This window comes from Toxotes jaculatrix, chromosome 14 (genome assembly GCF_017976425.1).
Source record: "Toxotes jaculatrix isolate fToxJac2 chromosome 14, fToxJac2.pri, whole genome shotgun sequence".
Lineage (NCBI taxonomy): Eukaryota > Metazoa > Chordata > Actinopteri > Toxotidae > Toxotes > Toxotes jaculatrix.
The window spans coordinates 1,550,465-1,568,935 of NC_054407.1; the positions used below are offsets into that span (position 1 = coordinate 1,550,465).

At 41.6% G+C, this 18,471-nt stretch overlaps 1 protein-coding gene and 1 long non-coding RNA gene across 2 annotated transcripts; one reads left to right on the forward strand and one right to left on the reverse strand.

Moving 5' to 3' along the window:
* The first annotated feature begins 5,980 nt into the window (after window positions 1-5,980).
* On the forward strand, window positions 5,981-13,742 carry cahz (carbonic anhydrase). The gene is made up of 7 exons (XM_041055227.1): window positions 5,981-6,298; window positions 6,831-7,028; window positions 8,152-8,270; window positions 8,883-8,975; window positions 9,170-9,232; window positions 9,368-9,523; window positions 11,989-13,742. The coding sequence occupies exons 1-7, from the start codon at window positions 6,265-6,267 to the stop codon at window positions 12,106-12,108; spliced, it is 783 nt and encodes a 260-aa protein (XP_040911161.1). The 5' UTR covers window positions 5,981-6,264; the 3' UTR covers window positions 12,109-13,742.
* On the reverse strand, window positions 8,264-10,377 carry LOC121193097. The gene is made up of 3 exons (XR_005895261.1): window positions 9,962-10,377; window positions 9,268-9,361; window positions 8,264-9,065 (listed from the first exon to the last, which is right to left on the reverse strand). It is a non-coding gene; the product is annotated as an uncharacterized LOC121193097 (long non-coding RNA).
* Window positions 13,743-18,471: the final 4,729 nt, after the last annotated feature.

Here is an 18,471-nt window from a genome sequence, read left to right on the forward strand (position 1 = left end):
ACAGACTCCCAACTGAAATTGAAAATGAAGAAAATTGTGAAAGGAAACAGGATAAACAGGATAAAATAATAACATTTTCTAATAATGAGCTGGGCTTTCAAATGCTATTGGATTATTTAATAATTTCACAGTATTTTACTGAACACTTTCGGTCTTCATATTTTTCCTCAGTCCATTCATCTGTTGCGGTACCTGGAGCTTCTTCAGTTGGCAGCACGTCGTACCAAAGCACATGCATGTGGATGTTGTGCCTGTACAAACACAAAAATCATGTGCCTGAGTTTGTCTCCGACAAAGAATTTCACATCATCATCCTCTGAATTCTGTTCATCCAGTGAGGCATCAGGCGGGCTTTACTGAGATATTTTCCACATATGATGCATAAGCCTTACACCATCTGAGCACGGCACAAGAGCGGGTGAAAAAGCCTTTTACATCTGTTCTTTCACCGTGTGAGGATCCAAACCGGCAGGCATGAGGGATCAACAGTGAGTGAATGAAGTGAACAAACCAAACAAACCTCAACAAAGACAACACCAGCCAACAAACTGAACACAAAGAGGAACACATGAAATGGCAGATCGGTCACTATCATCTAAACTACAGGTACAATAACACAGGACAGTTTGTCCTCACGTCTGAGTGAGGACATTACTACCTGGTTTACAGCAGGGTCCCGAGGTCACCTGACCCCTTTCTGTTTAAACAATGATTTTATTCCACTGATGATGCCAGGCCTGAGATTCACTATTCATTTTAGAATTTGAATAATCTGGTTTGTGTAAAGACATGATAGCTACTGCTCATATACTCATAAACTTAAAAACTAAACTAAAAAAAAAAATTCTTGTAGCTCATTTTTTTCTTCTTCCTTTTTAATGCCACATGTTAGATACATTGTTCTCTGTACTTTATTTTTCAATTTTAACATCAAGCTTGAATGGCGGTGGTTTGGCTGACAGCTGGAAAAGGAGAGATACTTTTACTTGGTTTACAGGTAAACTCGATATTGTGCTTTAACATACAATAACACATCGTGCATGTGAGAGAATTTGACATGAATGTGAGACCAATTTGGATTGGTCAATTTGGATCAAAAAGCTAAACAAACTCAGAATGACCATCCTAAAGCATGTAGTGCTATTTGTAGCCTTGTGAACTCTGCTTGACCCACATGTGGAGAATTGCAAATCCTAAACAAACAAAAGATCCATGGAGGAGAGGAAGCAGAATAGATTATTTCTTAACATCATTTTCGCTGATTCTGAAACTTAATAAAGTCAGGATTAAAGAAGTTAGGATTAAAGAGGGATTTAGGTCAGACCATCAACTTATAATGCTGAGCATCACTACCACAAAGTTTCACAGGGGACCTGGATGTTGGAGACAAAATCAGCACTTATTCAAAGATAAAGATAAAAAAAAAATCATTAAAGATTTCATTGTTATAATTAACGATACAGCTGATCCATTAACTATATGGTGCTTTAAAGGCACCCTGAGGGGCACGTTGCACTCAGTGTTGTTCCAGAAAAAAAAAACATGACAGCTGAGATAAAAGGTTTTTAACAACAACAAGTAGACAACAATATAAATGTCTAATTTTAAGGTCAGATTAAAGAAAGACTATATGACATGTTCGTCAGAGAGAACAGATTGGATGGAAGGAGGGCAGAGAGCAACTTTTTAAAATTGCAATAAAAAAAATACTGTAAAGAAAAACGTTCTGAAACTTATGATAGAAAATAAAACTGTGGATTTTAAGTACGCTGCAAAGTTAAGAAACAGAATCCTGAATGCTTTGATGTGTCTGTTTAATAGCTTCAGGAGGTATCACAGGGAGAGAAAGCTCACTGCAACTCAACAGGAAAGGTTCGTTTCATTACTGTTAAAGCAAGATTCCTGTGGAAAATATAAGAATTCAACCACATTAAAAAAGTCAGAGGCCAGTTACACTACAACACTGCAACACTTCCTGTAAGAAACACTCTTTGCCTCCTTCTGAGTTCATTCTTCAACTGTCCTACCAGTGGCTGGAAAAGGGCTGGACTGAAACACAGCACAGAGACACTCATCATGGCAGCACAGGAACAGGCTCTGTGTACAAGAACAATAGAAGCCAGGGTCTACCACACCAGACAGGAGCCCAGATGCAGGCTGTGCAAAGATGCCCCTGAGACAATCAGCACATAACAGCAGGGTGTGAGAACAGCAGAAGAAAGCCGTAGTGATAGATGTAGCAATCCCAAGCAATAGCAACATCAGGAAGAAGGAGCATGAGAAGTTATGGTATTGTGAAATGGTTTCAAATCATGATTTTTGGTGATTGAGGGGATGATGCAGAGGGAAAATACTTGAACAGCATCATGTATGATGATCAAAACACACACATTTACAGAGACAATGATTAAACACTGAAGGTTTTCAGGCTGTCAAAAAGGCTGTTAATAGGAATAGAATTGAATTATTGAACATTGGTGAAGCCGACGAGGTCAATTAAAGTGATTTAAAGATTTCATTTATTTATCTAATTATTTATTTTAATGAACAAATAATTATGTATGGAAGTGTGTGTACATGTGTCTAACTGCGGCATATATGTGTATGTGCAAGATTTTTTTTTTTTATTTATTCATCTTGTTTTTCTGGTTCTTGAAAAAGATGAAAAAGAAAAAACACCTGAGTACATCTTTGAAGAGAGACAGAAGTTAAGACCTTCACCCACACAGAACCACCTGCTCTGGAGGAAGACTGTTTTGGGTGAAAGTTCTGGAAAAAGCTGGTAACTGGACCTTTGTTGGTTAATTTTTCTGAAATATTTCAGCAGCATCTGTTGTATAAAAGCAGAGCTGCTCCTGGTCAAAGAAGACGCCTGAAGCCCTGTACAGTCTTCAGTGTTTTGCTCCCGCTTGGGGGGGGGGGGGGGGGGGGGGCTTAACATTCTGGACCACAAAAGGTGAAAAGGTCAGGAGGCCAAGAATCATCATTCTTTTACCACTTTAGACTTTTGTAGCCATTCATGTTTAAAGTTTCTTCGTGACAATTCGATGCAAAGTCATGTCTTCGTGAGCAAATTGTAAATTCAAATTTAAGTCATTCAGATTTTAGACAAGCAGTCTCAAAAGGTCGCGATGGGGGCTGGAGCCAATCCCACCTGACACTGGGTACTGTGCGAACGTCTGTCAGTGAACTGTCATTGAATTATACATCTGTGATAGAAACAAAGCTTAGCTCCTGGGCTAATCTACCTGTGTGGTCTGAAAATAAATTAGCATCAAGCATGATAAGTTTATCATTTATTCCCTTTGTGTGTGTTTTGTTACTCTGTACAGCTCTAAAACTGTCCCTCTGAGGGGAGCGTCCTTCTGACCTCTGACTCCTGCAAGGTTTATTTACTGTCTCCATATTGTACTGTGTACATTCTTCTTCAAACTCAGTGTTATGTGTGTTATTTCATCTCTGCCGAGTGTTTTATTGTCAATTTGCTCCACAATAGCCATGATCTATGTACTACTGTGTGTTAGATAATCAGAAATGGAAAGTACGCATGTCACAGCTATTTCTTACTGAGCCACAAGATGGCAGCAAATAACTAATGAATCGAGTGTGTTGGTCCAGTTTTTTTCGAACATACTTTAGAAAGTTTTTTTTTCTTTCTTTTTTTTTTAAATGAATAAAATGAATATCAGGTGTTCACTCAGAATATTATTAATCCTATTATTATACACATGTACACAAATAATGTCTCTAAATCAGGCTGGACTGGATGTTGCACCTTACAAAATCAAGACAATTCAACATGCTGTACTTAAGACATATGGCCATGAACCCCATTTTCTGGTGAGTTCTGATGAGTTGGGAGGACCAGATGGGTCTGTAATGGGTCAGCAGCTGACTGATATATGGTGGAGACTATGGTGCAGTCTGTGAAGTGCCTTGAAAGATTGTAGAAGGATTTTTAAAATCAATCCTAAATTTCCAGTGTGATGGCAGCAGCACTGGGGTGATGTGAGAGTGATGTGGAGTCTTTGTTAATAAACGTACATCTGAATTTTGGACTGATTGCTGACATACTATAGCGTCTTGGTTTAAACTGGAATAGAGTGCACTGCAATGGCCAAGACTTGAAGAGAGAAAACAGTGGACAAAAAACCAAGTGCTGTTGAAAACTGTCAAAGAATTGATTGGTTGCAAAAATCAAGACTTGTTTTTTTTTTTTTTTTTATGATTTAACCACGGGGAAGCGAGAGACATCCAGACCCTACTCTTGATCTAAGACAATCTTGTAAAATACTGTAAAATGCACAGATTATAAAGTTTGCCAGGTTTCACAAATACATACAGCTGAACAGCATGAGCAGTGACAGGAGCCAAACTGACAAATAATATGCTGTAAAGGAAGCATGTACAGAGAGAATAAAACAGAAGAGGGTAAATAGAGGCAACCTTAAAATGACTTGGGGGCACCGCTGGAAGAAAAGGAATACTTGAAAACAGTGAGCAGAGAGGGCCAATATTATTAATATGAATATTTCCTTGATGAATTTAGAGAGTTGCAGTCTCTGCTGCCTGTATTCCATGGATGTGCTTCGGTAACAGGGGCACCCAGGACCTGGAGTTGAGGTCCATTCATGGATTTCCAAGACTTTTTATTTGCCAGAGAGTCGGGTAGAATAAAAGGCAGACTGAAATCTAGTCTTTGGTCGTACAGGAAGCATTTGAATATATTTTTACCCTTTGGAACATTGGCAATGTTCAAAATGGACATTGAGCATCACAAGAGTAAAGAGGGGTGATTGACATGTTAGTGGCCAAAGGCAGAGGGAGACAGTTAATAGTTTGAGGGGCCAGATCAGGCCAAGGACCTCCTTTGTGTCCAGTGTTGTCCATTTTCTCAGACTGAGCTGACTTATAATTTTCAATGACCCAAAACAGGAATACCTGAGTTGAACTGTATGTTCATGTATTTAGAGCTGAATAACTCATCTCCTTCTATCTTAGGCCACAAACGTATCAATCAGCCCTAAAATTTAAATGACAGAAAATTACCCCCCCCCCCCCCCCAAAAAAAAAATCTCCCCTTAAAGGAGTTATTATGTGATAGAAAAAACGTGTTGTTTTTTTAAAAACTAAATAAAAAGTTGAGCATTCAAATTTTCAGAGATTTGCTGTTGGATTTGATGTTTTCCAGCCGTTTTTTTTCCTTACTTTTGCCACACATGCTACACCTGAGCACCATTTTTCCTTCCCAAAGTTGTTACCATGTCAAATACTGTCACCTGTGAGCAGTTCCTGTTCTGTTACCATGGATACAGTCAATGGGATAACTGAATACTAAAGGAAAAGCTTGGATTTTAATGGCTCTGAGGCTTATGTTATAAAGAACAACCTTAATACGATACTTCGCTGTATTTATGGATGTTTGTCCACAGCAGATGTTGGAGGAACTGTCACAGAGAAGAGTAAGTCCTGCCACCAGTGGCTCATATGCATACTTTTTTTTTAAACAGGGAAAACATGATTAATAATCGGTGAAACAGTCGGGATGCTGAGAGTGGGGGGGGGGGTCAGGGGGTGAGTTGCAGACCGCCAAAGGGCTGTGTACGGCCCTTCAGAGAGCCACAGGCATGCATGTCCTATGCAGCGCGCAGCCTTCATGAAGCTGCGCGCCAAGAGCCGAATAACCGAGATCAGTGAAGGCTGGCAAGAGGTGAAAAGGAAAGATCGACCTCAGGATATTGCGATAAAATCCGCTGGAACAGACGACGCTCGACGCGCTGATCCCGTGTTAGGATGGATGTGATGGATGTGCGTGGATGATGTGCGCGCATCAGACACTAATCCGTCTCCGCCGGGAGAGAAGAGACTCGGGGATAAAAATCACAATCGCATCTCTTCAGCAGTCTGCCTCTGAATATTCCGGGGGTGGGGGAGAAAAAAAAAAAGGCAGGGGTGGGCGGCAGGGTGGCAGAGGAGAGGTTAGCAGAGGTAAGGAGAGGAGAGAAGGACGCCACCATCTCATCTCTGGATGGCTGAACCGTTCTCCTGATGGACCGGCCCCGCTGAAGGGACCGGCAAGCCAAGCCCACCGGTGTGAGGACTGAGAGAGGAGAGCCTATAAAAACCCTGCAGCGGCATCTCAGCGGGTGTCTTTCACCAAGATCACCATCGTCCGCCTCCTCTAGCCTCTTTTCGACCTGCAAACTTAAAACTCGGACTAATCATTCTTTTGTGTCATCAGGATAACACACAGCAGGAGCAGCCATGTCTCACGGATGGGGATACGGACCATCAAACGGTGAGGATCACACAGCATCCAGTCCGGTCTGATGTGCTGGATTCTCGGGTCTCTGTGTAACAGGTTCACAACGTGGCGCCTCACTCTGAGCTCAGTTTTGTGTCGGTGCTAATATTGCGGTCTCCAATCCGCCATTCATACCATTGCAATTACATTATTTAAATAATTACATCACACGGTAGCACAGCAGGTATAGCCTACAACTTCACAGTGGAGTTAGTGTTTAACTGACCTGCCTGCCTGCGGTCTCTGCCTCAGTCAGTGGCTTCTCACACACACTCTTTCACACAATGAACAGCAGGTAAACTGGCTGCAACATTAAAATGCTACACGTGTGTCAATGCATCAATAATTAAATGAGAATTCTTTTGTTCATTTTACTGCTAAATAAAGAGGATACATTTTACTTTTACTTACTTTTACTGAGTGTTTCTGTGTCATGGTATTTAAGTAGATTTTTGGAAGTTTGAATCATCTGTGTTGCAGGCGTGGTAGTGATCCACACGGTTATAACATGTATATGTATTTGTAGGACCTGACAAATGGGAGGAAGACTTTCCCGTAGCCAACGGGCCCAGACAGTCTCCTATCAACATTGTCCCCAAGGAGGCCCAGTATGACTCCTCTCTGAGGCCTCTGAGACTCAAGTATGACCCCTCCAACGCCAAGGGCATTCTCAACAATGGACACTCCTTCCAGGTGGACTTTGTGGACGACACAGACAGTTCCAGTAAGCACAGCTCAGCTCTTAGTGTTAGGACATCTGCAGTTTTCGTTGTCCTCAGTTACATTTTTATATAATATTAATATTAAAATAATTAATCTTCACAAATAATTCATTCATAGATTAGAATTCATTCAGAAATCTGCTGCCAGGCTTTTAACCAGAGTTTTAGTCAATCGTCCTTTAGTCTAGTTAATTAGTTAGTTAGTTAGTCCTTCAGGATTAATTTAAAAGTATTTTTACATGTTTAGAAGTTTCTTAATGGTCTGGGACCTGCTTGCATGACTCATTCTTCCTCTCAGATCCTCTCCTGCTGGTTTTCTAAATACAAACTAACACATAAATAAGAAAATCGACCGCTCAGCCTTATCTTTAACTAAGCACTGGAACTGTAGAATTCCATAACCATGGATATAAGAGATACAAGCTTTGTGAACAGTTGAAAATGGATTTATTCAACATTGCTTTTAATTAACAGTCAGTCTCCATTTTGTTTTATTCTTATCTTTTACATAATGTACCTGTTACTGCTGTTTGCTGCTTCGTGTGTTTGTTATCCATGTGACTGCTTGGTATGATCACACAGTATCTACACTTTTTGATTTGCCTTTTGATTTTTATTCTTGCTTCCTTCATTTGTTTGAGATACACGCCCTGTGTGAAAGGTGCTATATAAATAAAGTTTCTTATTAATATAATGTTAATATAATATAGCCTTCAATCAACCCTTAGCATAATATAGCATAATATAACTTAATATAATACAAAAGATTATACATCGAATACATACACCCACATATATATATATATATAAAACATTTGACTTTATCTAGATGTCTTGTTGGCCTCCACCCTTGCTGTATGCTGTGTAGCAGATAAGAGCGTCTGGTGATGTCAGCGTTCGTTCAGTTAACCCTGAGCAACCTTGTTTCATTATCTGGAGGTCAACAGGACATCTGCACCACCTCACCCTGCTGCACTGACACCGTTTATCCAACGCTCATCCAACAGTGCAAATCAGAAAAAAGCATGATCAGCATGAATTAAGTAAACTGTTACAGTTAGTTGTTGATATTAAATGTGTCTCATCCTGAGTACATCTCTGAAGACTGTGTTTTGTTCTGAACAGCCCTGACTGGAGGCCCTATTTCTGGAACGTACCGCCTGAGACAGTTTCATTTCCACTGGGGAGCCAGTGATGACAGAGGCTCCGAGCACACCGTCAACGGCATCAAGTTCCCCTGTGAGGTACTGAAGCTGCTGGGAGCTTTTGTGCTTTCCTGAATAGAGATTAAAATCTTACAGTGTTTTTTTTTTTCATAGACAGTATTTTTCAGCATCAACAGGGAGAGGACTGTGATTTAGGGCAGAGCTTCCATTAAAGACAGTGAAATCAATAATGCTGTATTTTTTGGGGGGGTAATCTTGGGGTTTTATATTCTACAATTACAAATATTGGTGGTAGATCCAATATATTCAAATGTAACTATTTTTAGGTCAATAAACAAAGATATAAATGATAAATGATAAAGTGTTCCTCCACCACAGCTGAATTCCTCACAGTGTGAAGAGGGAAACTGACTTTACAGACAAGCAGCTTAAAGCGTTGACTGAACATAGGAACAGTCCATAGATGTTCTTTGGTATTGGTGAGACTTGGACTTGGTGGACACAATGCAGACTTGCAACACTCTAATGAAATGCCTCTGTGCTCAAACAAACCTGTGGTGTGTGAACACCACTGTTTCTTGCTATAACAGAAACTGGCTTGTCTCTGTCGACCACTGATGACACACTGTCCGTAGCCTTTCGACTGAAAAGTCAACCTTGTCTTTTTTTAATTTTTTTTTTTCTTGTCAGCTTCACCTGGTGCACTGGAACACTAAGTACTCTGACTTCGGAGAGGCAGCCAAGCAGCCTGATGGACTCGCTGTGGTTGGGGTCTTTCTGAAGGTGAGTCATCGGTGATTCACTGACAAACCATTAGTCTGTCACTTCTCTGCATGCTGGCGGTGGGAAGGGGATTTAAGTGTTCATGCCTTGCTAGGGACCGGGTAAGGTAAAGAGAAAAGCTCGATAAGTGACATTATATGAACAAAAGCATTGCTAATGAAATTGTGTGTGTGTGTGTCTGTGCTGTGCTCCAGATTGGTGCTGCCAACCCCAGACTTCAGAAAGTTCTGGATGCCTTGGATGCTATTAAGACCAAGGTAAAAACAAGTGTCCCACAGTTTACCAAACACACCTTTGTCAAATGCCGATGAGGACATTGTCCTGGTCTTTCTTTCGTTCTTCTCCACCTCACTCCCTTCTCTCTTCTGCCCCTCCTTCCCCGACACCTGCAGGGAAAGCAGACCACTTTTGGCAACTTCGATGCAAAGACTCTTCTTCCTGGTTCTCTGGATTATTGGACCTATGACGGCTCTCTGACCACACCCCCTCTGTTAGAGAGCGTCACCTGGATTGTCCTCAAGGAGCCAATCAGTGTCAGCCCCGTGCAGGTAATTAACTTGCTTCACAGACATAAAATCTAAATCAGTAAGAAAAAAAAAACACACAAATGTTGAACAACGGTCCTGCACATAAAAGTAAGGACACACATTTCAATGTGAAACGATGCGGCCAGCTTCTTGATGCTTCTTGATGCCATAGTTTGAGTTTTCACTGTTTTGAAGAAAGGAAGTTTGGTCTGCACTTTATGACAGGATCAAATAACAAATACATGTAGTATTGAACTTCCAAACATAGCAACAACTGAACCAAAGCCACAGCTGGATTGTACATTAGATATGATGTAAATATAGCTAGGAGGGTCACATGGGTATGTGTGTTTCACTGAAAGTATATGGTACATAAGTCAGTGTGTGCGTGAATGTGTGCACGATGGCCCGGGTGTATTTGTGGCAGTCCTAAATAAAGACATTTTCTTGGCAGCCTACCTGCTGGTATGTGGGGGCTGGACGTGCTGCTTTAGCACAGCGTTTCAGCCATGCAGTCATGGTGAGACTGCTGCTGATTCTTCAGCGGAAGCCGAAACTGTTCAACTTAAAACCAGAAAAATTAAAAAGGGGCGTGAAGTGGAAGTTTGATTTCTCCACCTCGGGGAGTCCGTTTGATTTGGCAGCCGTCTCGTTGTGGAGTGTTTGAGCCTGGTTTAAGACTTTTCAAACATTGTGAAAGTCAAGAGCGTGAGATATCATATCGGGCTTTCTGTGCAGGGCGGGTCTGAGCCTTAAGTGCCTTGTGTTTCACTTAGATTACACGGCCTGCCTGTGTCTCCAGTGGGCAGTTTGCACTCTCTCTTTTCATAATTAACGCGGCCACACTGTACCTTTGTGGGACATAAAACCCATATTCAGCGGGCAATGGGCTTTTTCCTCTGAAGTTTTAATGCTGCGTTTTCCTTCCCTAACTAAAGCCTAGATGTAAAATTATAAGATGTGTATTTATAGAAATATTGACTTTGTGTGTACTTTGTTACACTATAGTCCAAGTGTATCATGTACTGTGACAACATGTGACAGTCAGAGAGGAGTGACTTCAAACTGCAGGCACTGCTGACTGAGCCTGCTAAGGGAAATTAAATCCAAGCTCACCAGCTAGCTAAAGGCTAAATGGCTCCCAGAAGAGTTGTTGTTTATGCCACAATGCTGCTCTCGTCATTTTACACGCATGCACACACGCTCGCGTACACACACACACACACACACACAGCCAGGGCTTTTACGTCCACCATTACAGCTAACATGTACTCTTGGTGTTTCAATATAGTTTCTTTATACATCTTAGTGTTACCAGTGTGCAGTATGGGGCTGAGCTTCAGCGTCAGGAGGGCTGTGTTCTGCAGCACCATGTGCACATGAGAGATAAGCAGTGTAGCACAAGGGTGTGAGGTGGCTGCCCTGTGCAACACTGGGTTGCAGATAAAGCGGAGCAAGCGAACCACCTGACTGCGTGAAAGTCCTCTAACTAATCATTTAACAGGATCCAGGTAGTCACGGCTTCCTTCAGTCTGGAGACTGTGCAGTAGCAGACTGAAAGCTACTGTACTGCAGGTTTGTTTTCAGCGGAGAATACAAGAGCTCATGGGAATGTTTCCTCATTCTGGTTCTTATGCAACACACACTTTGTGGCCCCCTTCTGCATGTGAGAAATGATTCTGTAGCCAAACAGGTTCTGACTGGTGTTACTCAGGCCATTGGTCACTGACACACTGTGTATAAAAACACGTTTTTTGTGCAAATTCTAGCCTGTATATGCCCGTTTGGATTTGAAGGGTCAATTTAGCCAAATTCTCTGGCCCCTCCCTGATTGTGGCTTGGGCTCTGAAGACTCTAAAGTACATTTCAGACATGGAACCTGGGGTCCTAACTGCTGACCCATGAAAGAGGACCACGACCGATTGTAGACTCTTGTTTTACCTCACACACACTGCAGGAGAGCCCTCAGAAAAGTATCACAAGGCCAGAAAAACCGCAGTTTCTGTGGAGAAAGAGAGGCCCAAGAGTCTTGAGGGGCGAAAAGGGTTCCCAGTTCCTGAAAACAGACTGGATGCTGAAAAGAAAACGGACTGAATGATAAACCTAAATAACAAGTGTGCCCATCCACTTTGCATGTGTCTTGTGGGCTTGTGCCCATGTCCTCTGAGGTGTCTTGTGAGGGGCACCGTGGAGATAATGGGCCCCTGGGCAAGATACTGAAACCCAAATTTCCCCCGATGTGCTGTGCCGATCAGTATGTGTTAGTTAAAAAGCGCTGTATGAATGGGTGAATGTGACTGAGTGATTGAAATGACCAGAAAAGAACTATATAAATGCAGTCCATTTACCCTTTACCATTTCAGTCATACAGGAAATGCATTTTCACTGTGTTTGATCTATTTCTAATGTGACTCAGTCCATGGAAACCACACCTTCATTATCAGTCTCTCTCTTTCTCCTCATGTCCTTGTCTCTTTTCTCATTAGATGGCCAAGTTCCGCAGCCTCCTCTTCACTGAAGATGGAGAAGCTCCATGCTGCATGGCGGACAACTACCGACCTCCCCAGCCTCTAAAGGGCCGTCAGGTCCGCGCTTCCTTCAAATAAACCCTGCTTCACCTTCATAGCTCTCTTGCCCCTTTGCTTAACACCCCCCCCCCCCCCCCCCCCCCCCCTTTCCCTAACCTTCTTACTCTCATTGTTCTGCACATGCAGTCTTTAGGCTACATTATATTAGCCCTAACAACATCTGAATTATATCTTCTCACACTTTCTGTGACATTGACTAATTGGATGTATTTTAAAATAAAATAACTTTGAAAGTCATTCTTAAGCTTTGATACTACAGTATAGTTCACACATAAAATGGTAGTGGTAAAATAATACATGAACATTTTCCACTCAGTCTTACTCTGACGTAGCACAAAAGAAAGCAGCTTAAGAATAAAAGTTTGGATTTACCCCAGCTAACACAGGGACCAAAGGACAACTAACAATAGGACTGGAATTCTAGCCCTTGATCTCCTCATGTTGTCTGTAACATGTTGTTCATCCTACATTCTCTGGCCAGTCTAGAACTAATAATCAAAATGATGTTCTCACTTATTGTGTCTCTTTCTGTGTAACAAGACAGTCGAGTCCATCAGAGGTAGGATCTATCCAAAAATATAATTTTAGATATTCTAAGAGTTGAATTCGTGTTTGTGTTATTATAGGAAATTTGAACACGTTTAAGCATTTACTATCAACAGTAATAGCATTAATGCAATGAAGTTTAACAGACTACATAGCCAACTCTATATTATGGGAACACCTGTGCTATATACCTATATATTACTTGAAAAATACACTCAGCCCATCCTTGTTGGATGTAGCTCCAAGTTACATGCAGGGGTTATTATCGTTAGAATTTCTTCATCTTTTTGAAAACATAAATCATATGCTTTGCCTTGTTTGAAAATGAAAGCCTTTATCAGTTTCCTGAAGCTCTTTCTATGCATCTGATTGTGCTGTGGATTGTGCTGCAGGCAGTTGCTCAGATTGTTAAAGCTCATGTTTTAATTGATGCCTCATTTTGTCAGTTTGAGACAAAGTGATCACACCAGCAACAAGAGCGTTTGGATGGGACATTTTTCAGTGGCGACCGTAACAGTTGCGCCCTGTGGCCGCCGCCCATCAGCTGGCACTTATGCAAGTAGATTGTTGGACTTGTGATCACCTCGTAATGATAATGCGATGGGATGCTGCAGTATGTTTGCGAAAGACAGTCCTACCTAGAATTGGGTGATAGAACAGCCTGAGGCGGTATGAAAGCTTAACTACCTATCACCAGAGTGCATTAAAATGTCTTTAAGACCTATGGAATATAAAGTTTGTTGGAAAGAAGTGAAAGGATTAATGACTATACAAGCTACCGTACCAACACAAGCCACAGAATTTTAAGCCATTTAGATCACTGAATTATTCTACTTTGTCAGCAATGTCTATAGTCATTACTCCATCTAACTGAGCTGAAATCAATGGCAGGTATTGATTAGAGACCAGAGCAATGTTACTTTTTAGCTTTTATATCTATGTTATTTAAAGTGTTATGTGGAGTGTGGCTAACGTGAAACAGCTGTAACCCTTTCAAGTGTGTCACTTAAAACCGCTGTCACATTAAAGATGGAAAAATATTTTGTGTGAATCTGTCATGTCATATATGGGAAAGAATTTTATCAATAAAAACTATTTTAAATTTGCAGATGTCTCATATTTTCTTTTTTTTTTTCCATAACTCATAGGAATTTTGTAGCCACATTTACGGTTTGAAATGGCTTTTTCTCTTGCCCAGCCGTGAGGTTGCCATTTTGGTTTATTGTTGACATGCTAACATTAGTATTTTGCTCAACCCACCAGTAGGCTGTGCTGACTTAAGTCTCACAGAGTCACTAGCATGGCTATGAACTTAGTGCCTAAATGCATTGACAGGATTGGTGAGTACATCAAGTACTTTACACTGACTGAGCACTTTATTAGGAACACCCCACCAACACTGGGTACTTCCTGATGAACGGGGTCAGCAACAATACTCAGATAGACTGTGACATTCAGACCATGACTGATACCATTACACCATCTGCAGCCTCAGCAGAAATCCAGATCCATCAGTCCAGGCCGGTCTTCAACTGTCCAGTTTTGGTGAACCTGTGTCCCCTGTAGCCTAAGATCTCTGTTCTTGGACTTGGAACCTGACATGGTCTCTGCTGTTGTAGTCCATCCTGCTCAAAGTTGGACATGTTGTTCATTCTGAGAAGCTTTTCTGTTCAGCACAGTTGTAAAGAGTGGTTACCTGAGTTAGCGTAGCCTTTCTGTCAGCTTCAATCAGTCTGAATTCTGACCTCTCTTATCAACAAGGTGTTTCCGTACTCGGCGCGGCTGCTTCACTGGGTGGTTTTTGTTTTTGTCTCCAGTCTGAGTTAAACTCTGGAGACTGTTGTGTGTGAAAATCCAAGGAGATCAGCAGTTTCAGAAACACTCAGAACAGCTCGTCTGACACCAACAATCATGACACAGTTTTATGGTTTCAGTTTGTCTACTCCTGAAACCAGAATTTGATTTGGTTTTACAACATTTTAATGAGGGAGGATGGGATGCTGAGCTGGGATTGAAGGAAATAATTCAAGTTTTTACATAATTCACACTTTCATATAACATTTTGAGTTAAGATTCTATCATACATGCATTATAAAACAATGCTGCTGAATTTCTGAGAGAATGTGTGGTGTTGGCTGGAAATGGCCTTATGCAACACTCCTTTGTTAGAGTCCTCATCACAAACCATTAGCTGGATGGTCTTTGTTGGACAGTTGGCCATTAAACAGCTACTCTGTCTCATTTGGTGTCTCAGCTGCAGGATTGGATGGGAGGGGGAGGTGATGACTGAGACTTTGAAAAAGAGAGAAAATCAATGGACAAAGAGACAAGCATAAACTTGCACAATGAACAGGCAGGATTTTGGAACCGAACAGGCCGCGGCAGTGAAGCAGGCATTGGAGTGGAGCAGGCTGAGTTGAGTGTCTCTTTGCTCCAGAACTGAGAACTGAGCAGGAAACCCAGTAACCTGTGTGGAAATCCTCCAGAGTACAGGTACAGCAGGGAAGCCAGTAGCCAAATAACACCTCTTAACTCCAGGAAAGTCGAACATTAATAGTACTGAAGGTGCTATTAATGTTCGATGACGAACTGGGGGAGAATGGAAAAACTGGTCCTTGAGGGTGGGTTGATGGCTTGATGATTACTGTGTGCTCAGGTGCTATTGGTGGCACCAAATTGAATGACACACATCTACCTGGACTTGGGTTTGCCAGAGGATAAACCAGGATTGTCAGGCCTTTCCAAATTGCACCAATATTGTATCAATATGTTACAGTAACTGGCATGTCAGAGTTATTGAGAGTTACTACAGTTAATGTAGCACAGCCTCTCTGGCAAGTATCTGCCTGGAGCTTTACTTTTCCATTATATTACTGGTCTGCAATGTACATGATGGGTGATTCCAGAATGGAGGCCAAGAAATGTTTTGCTTATTATAAAAAAAATATGACTTCAGTTTGATTGATTTAGATTCAAAGTTCCAGTGGCTCAGAGCTAACATCATCAGGCTTCTTCAAGCCTGGCTAACCCTGCCAAAGATATCACAGCCATCTCTTTCACTTCATTTAACACATACAGTACATGATTGTGCCCAATATTCAAATACAGGATCTTCATGCTTTCAGCTGACTGTGAACCACCATGCTGTACCTATACATTGCCTGGATGGGTGGGTGAGGTCTGCTCTCTGTTATCATTCTACACCCATGGACTCGCAGGGTACAGAGAGGACAATTTCTCAGATTTCTTATCTCTGACTTCCACTATCCTTTAACGACACATGTTGCCTAAAAGACACCAGGGAGACTCCTAATAAGGAACCAAGTGTTCACACTCACCCACACGCTTACATGGACATCCATGTGCCACCTTATACTCACCAGATACAATGGATGAAGCAACTGTAGGATGATCCACAGAGAATCAGTTCAATTCAGTTCAATTTTATTTATACAACACCTAATCATAACAGATGTTATCTCAAGGCACTTTCCATATAGAGCAGGTTTAGACCGTACTCTTTATAATATTGTCTACAGAGATCCAACCAAAGCAGCGCTTGGAGACAGGGACAAGGACACAGGAGACAGGGACAAGACAGGGACAAGGAAAAACTCCCTATAACAAGTAAAGACCTTGAACAGAACAATGTGCAAGTGCAAGTGCAACAGAGGATATTACAATAGTGCAATACATCAAGCAATAATGTAAGGCATGAATGAATGCATGAACACTGTCCAATTAAAATAATAAACATTCTTAAAACTAGTAAACTTTTGCTTGTTGTGATAGATATAAAGCTGATTCCATACCCATCACTGGTGCTAGTGTTAGGGGTAAAACATGCTGACACATGTGCAACACACATCCAAACCTAAATAAACAAAATAAAAATGCAGATAATCATTACAGGATGATGACCAATGAAGTCTTAATATTTTAAGTAAAACGTTGTGATATTTCAGAATAAAAGTTGTTAGGTCAGAAGTGGAAAGAAATCTGTGTAGATGAGCCATTAAACAAAAAAATCATAAAACCTGCCGGGTTTTATGATTTTTCTGATAACTTGTATTTTGAACTTAAATTATCAGTATTCAAAGTAAAAATTGAACCTTATGTGCACATACTTCCCAGCATGCATTGCAGTAAGGTTAACATTTTCCAGAAATCTCTGTCTCTTTTTTTCATGTGTAAATAGTTGTAAATGTCTACCACATGGTCTTCTCTTTGATCAAAATTAAAACTGTGATGAAGACAGGTCTTCATGTCCTTCAGACAATTCCTGTGTGTGTGTGTGTGTGTGTGTGTGTGTGTGTGTGTGTGTGTGTGTGTGTGTGTGTGTGTGTGTGTGTGTGTGTGTGTGTCCTCTAAACGGGGTATGGAAACATGCACCCACAAAGATGACACAAGTGTGTGAGTGTGTGTGTGTGTGTGTGTGTGAGTGAGTGGCTGTCAGGATATAAAAGGGGCTGTGATGAATCTAGGCCACTGTTTGTTTAGGAGGAGAGAGAGAGAGACTGAATTCCTGCTGAAGATGGTTTTATGAATATGAAGGTTGTGTTGTTGCTGTAAATATGCTTTTTGTTGGTCTGCTGCTCCACAGATTGTGTTCTGTTTTTATGGAGAGCTGCGTGACTAATCCTCTGTGTTAACTCCAAATATTACATAATGAGAGGATTCCCTCACCAACTTCCTCCCTCCGCCACTACAACCACCCCTCCCCCCCACCCCACAGTATTGTACAATGCCATTCTCTCCACGGCTGAGTGACATCAGTAACCATGGCAACTGCATGTTCATATCATAAAATATAGAAAAAGGTAGGTGTAGACAGCTTTTCATTGGAACAGTTTGCAGGCTGACAATCGTGGATGCTCGTCCTCTTGGGAAACATCTCCCACACCAGAACCTTTAGTTCTGGTGTGGGAGGTATTTCTCTGTGTGAATCAATGCAAAGCAGTGCTGTGAGATGCTTCCTGTGTGCGCACAGTGAAGGGTTTGGTGGTTTATGGTATGGACTCTAAGGAACATGGTACTTGGGACGTGGTAGATCTCCATGTGCCCAGCTGAGATCTGGGCATTCCCAAACCACGCACACCAACACTGCATGGGCTTTGTAGTTTCATGGTAAAAGTGGTTTTCTTCTTGACTGTGTCATGGCAGTGTGGCTCCCGTGGAACAGTGAAGGGCACATACGATACATACATGTAGATACAATGGAACAAGCCAAGCCATGCTTGTTCTCCAAACTTATCCAAGTTGTCTTTGTTGTCTAAGCCTAACTTACACCTCAAGCACACCAATGCAAGATTGGAGAACTGTTTCATTTCTGCAGTGGTGAACAGTTTTCATTGGCACAGACAAATGAAAAGTCCTGCTTCTGTCAGTGCTAACACATGTTCTTCTGGCGGCTGGTACAAACAATGCATTTTGATTGTATGATTTGGGCAACTTGTTGGTGTGGCTCTAAAATCCTGTAATTCGCTCAGAATCCTCTCTATCCGCTACCTCTTTAAAGAACATCCAGGAAGAAAAGTCCCTCTCTGAGTCTTCTTGTGGTGCATGAATGAGTCACTCACTGCAGCACAGTTGTAGCACTCGGTGGCTGTCACTCTGGTGTCACTCCCACCGTCTGCATGGACAAAGTGGAGGGAAACGATCCTTTGTTCATCACGGGGCAATGCAGACCATATTAGTGTTGTCACTGGCAGCTGGAGGCTGCAGCCTGTCATCCACACGGAGCACAGTGCAGTCATTTTTCTACCTTTGTACCCCTCTCAGCAGCATTCATACTACCATCTGCTGCTATGAAACCAGGGATGTCAATTTTTAATG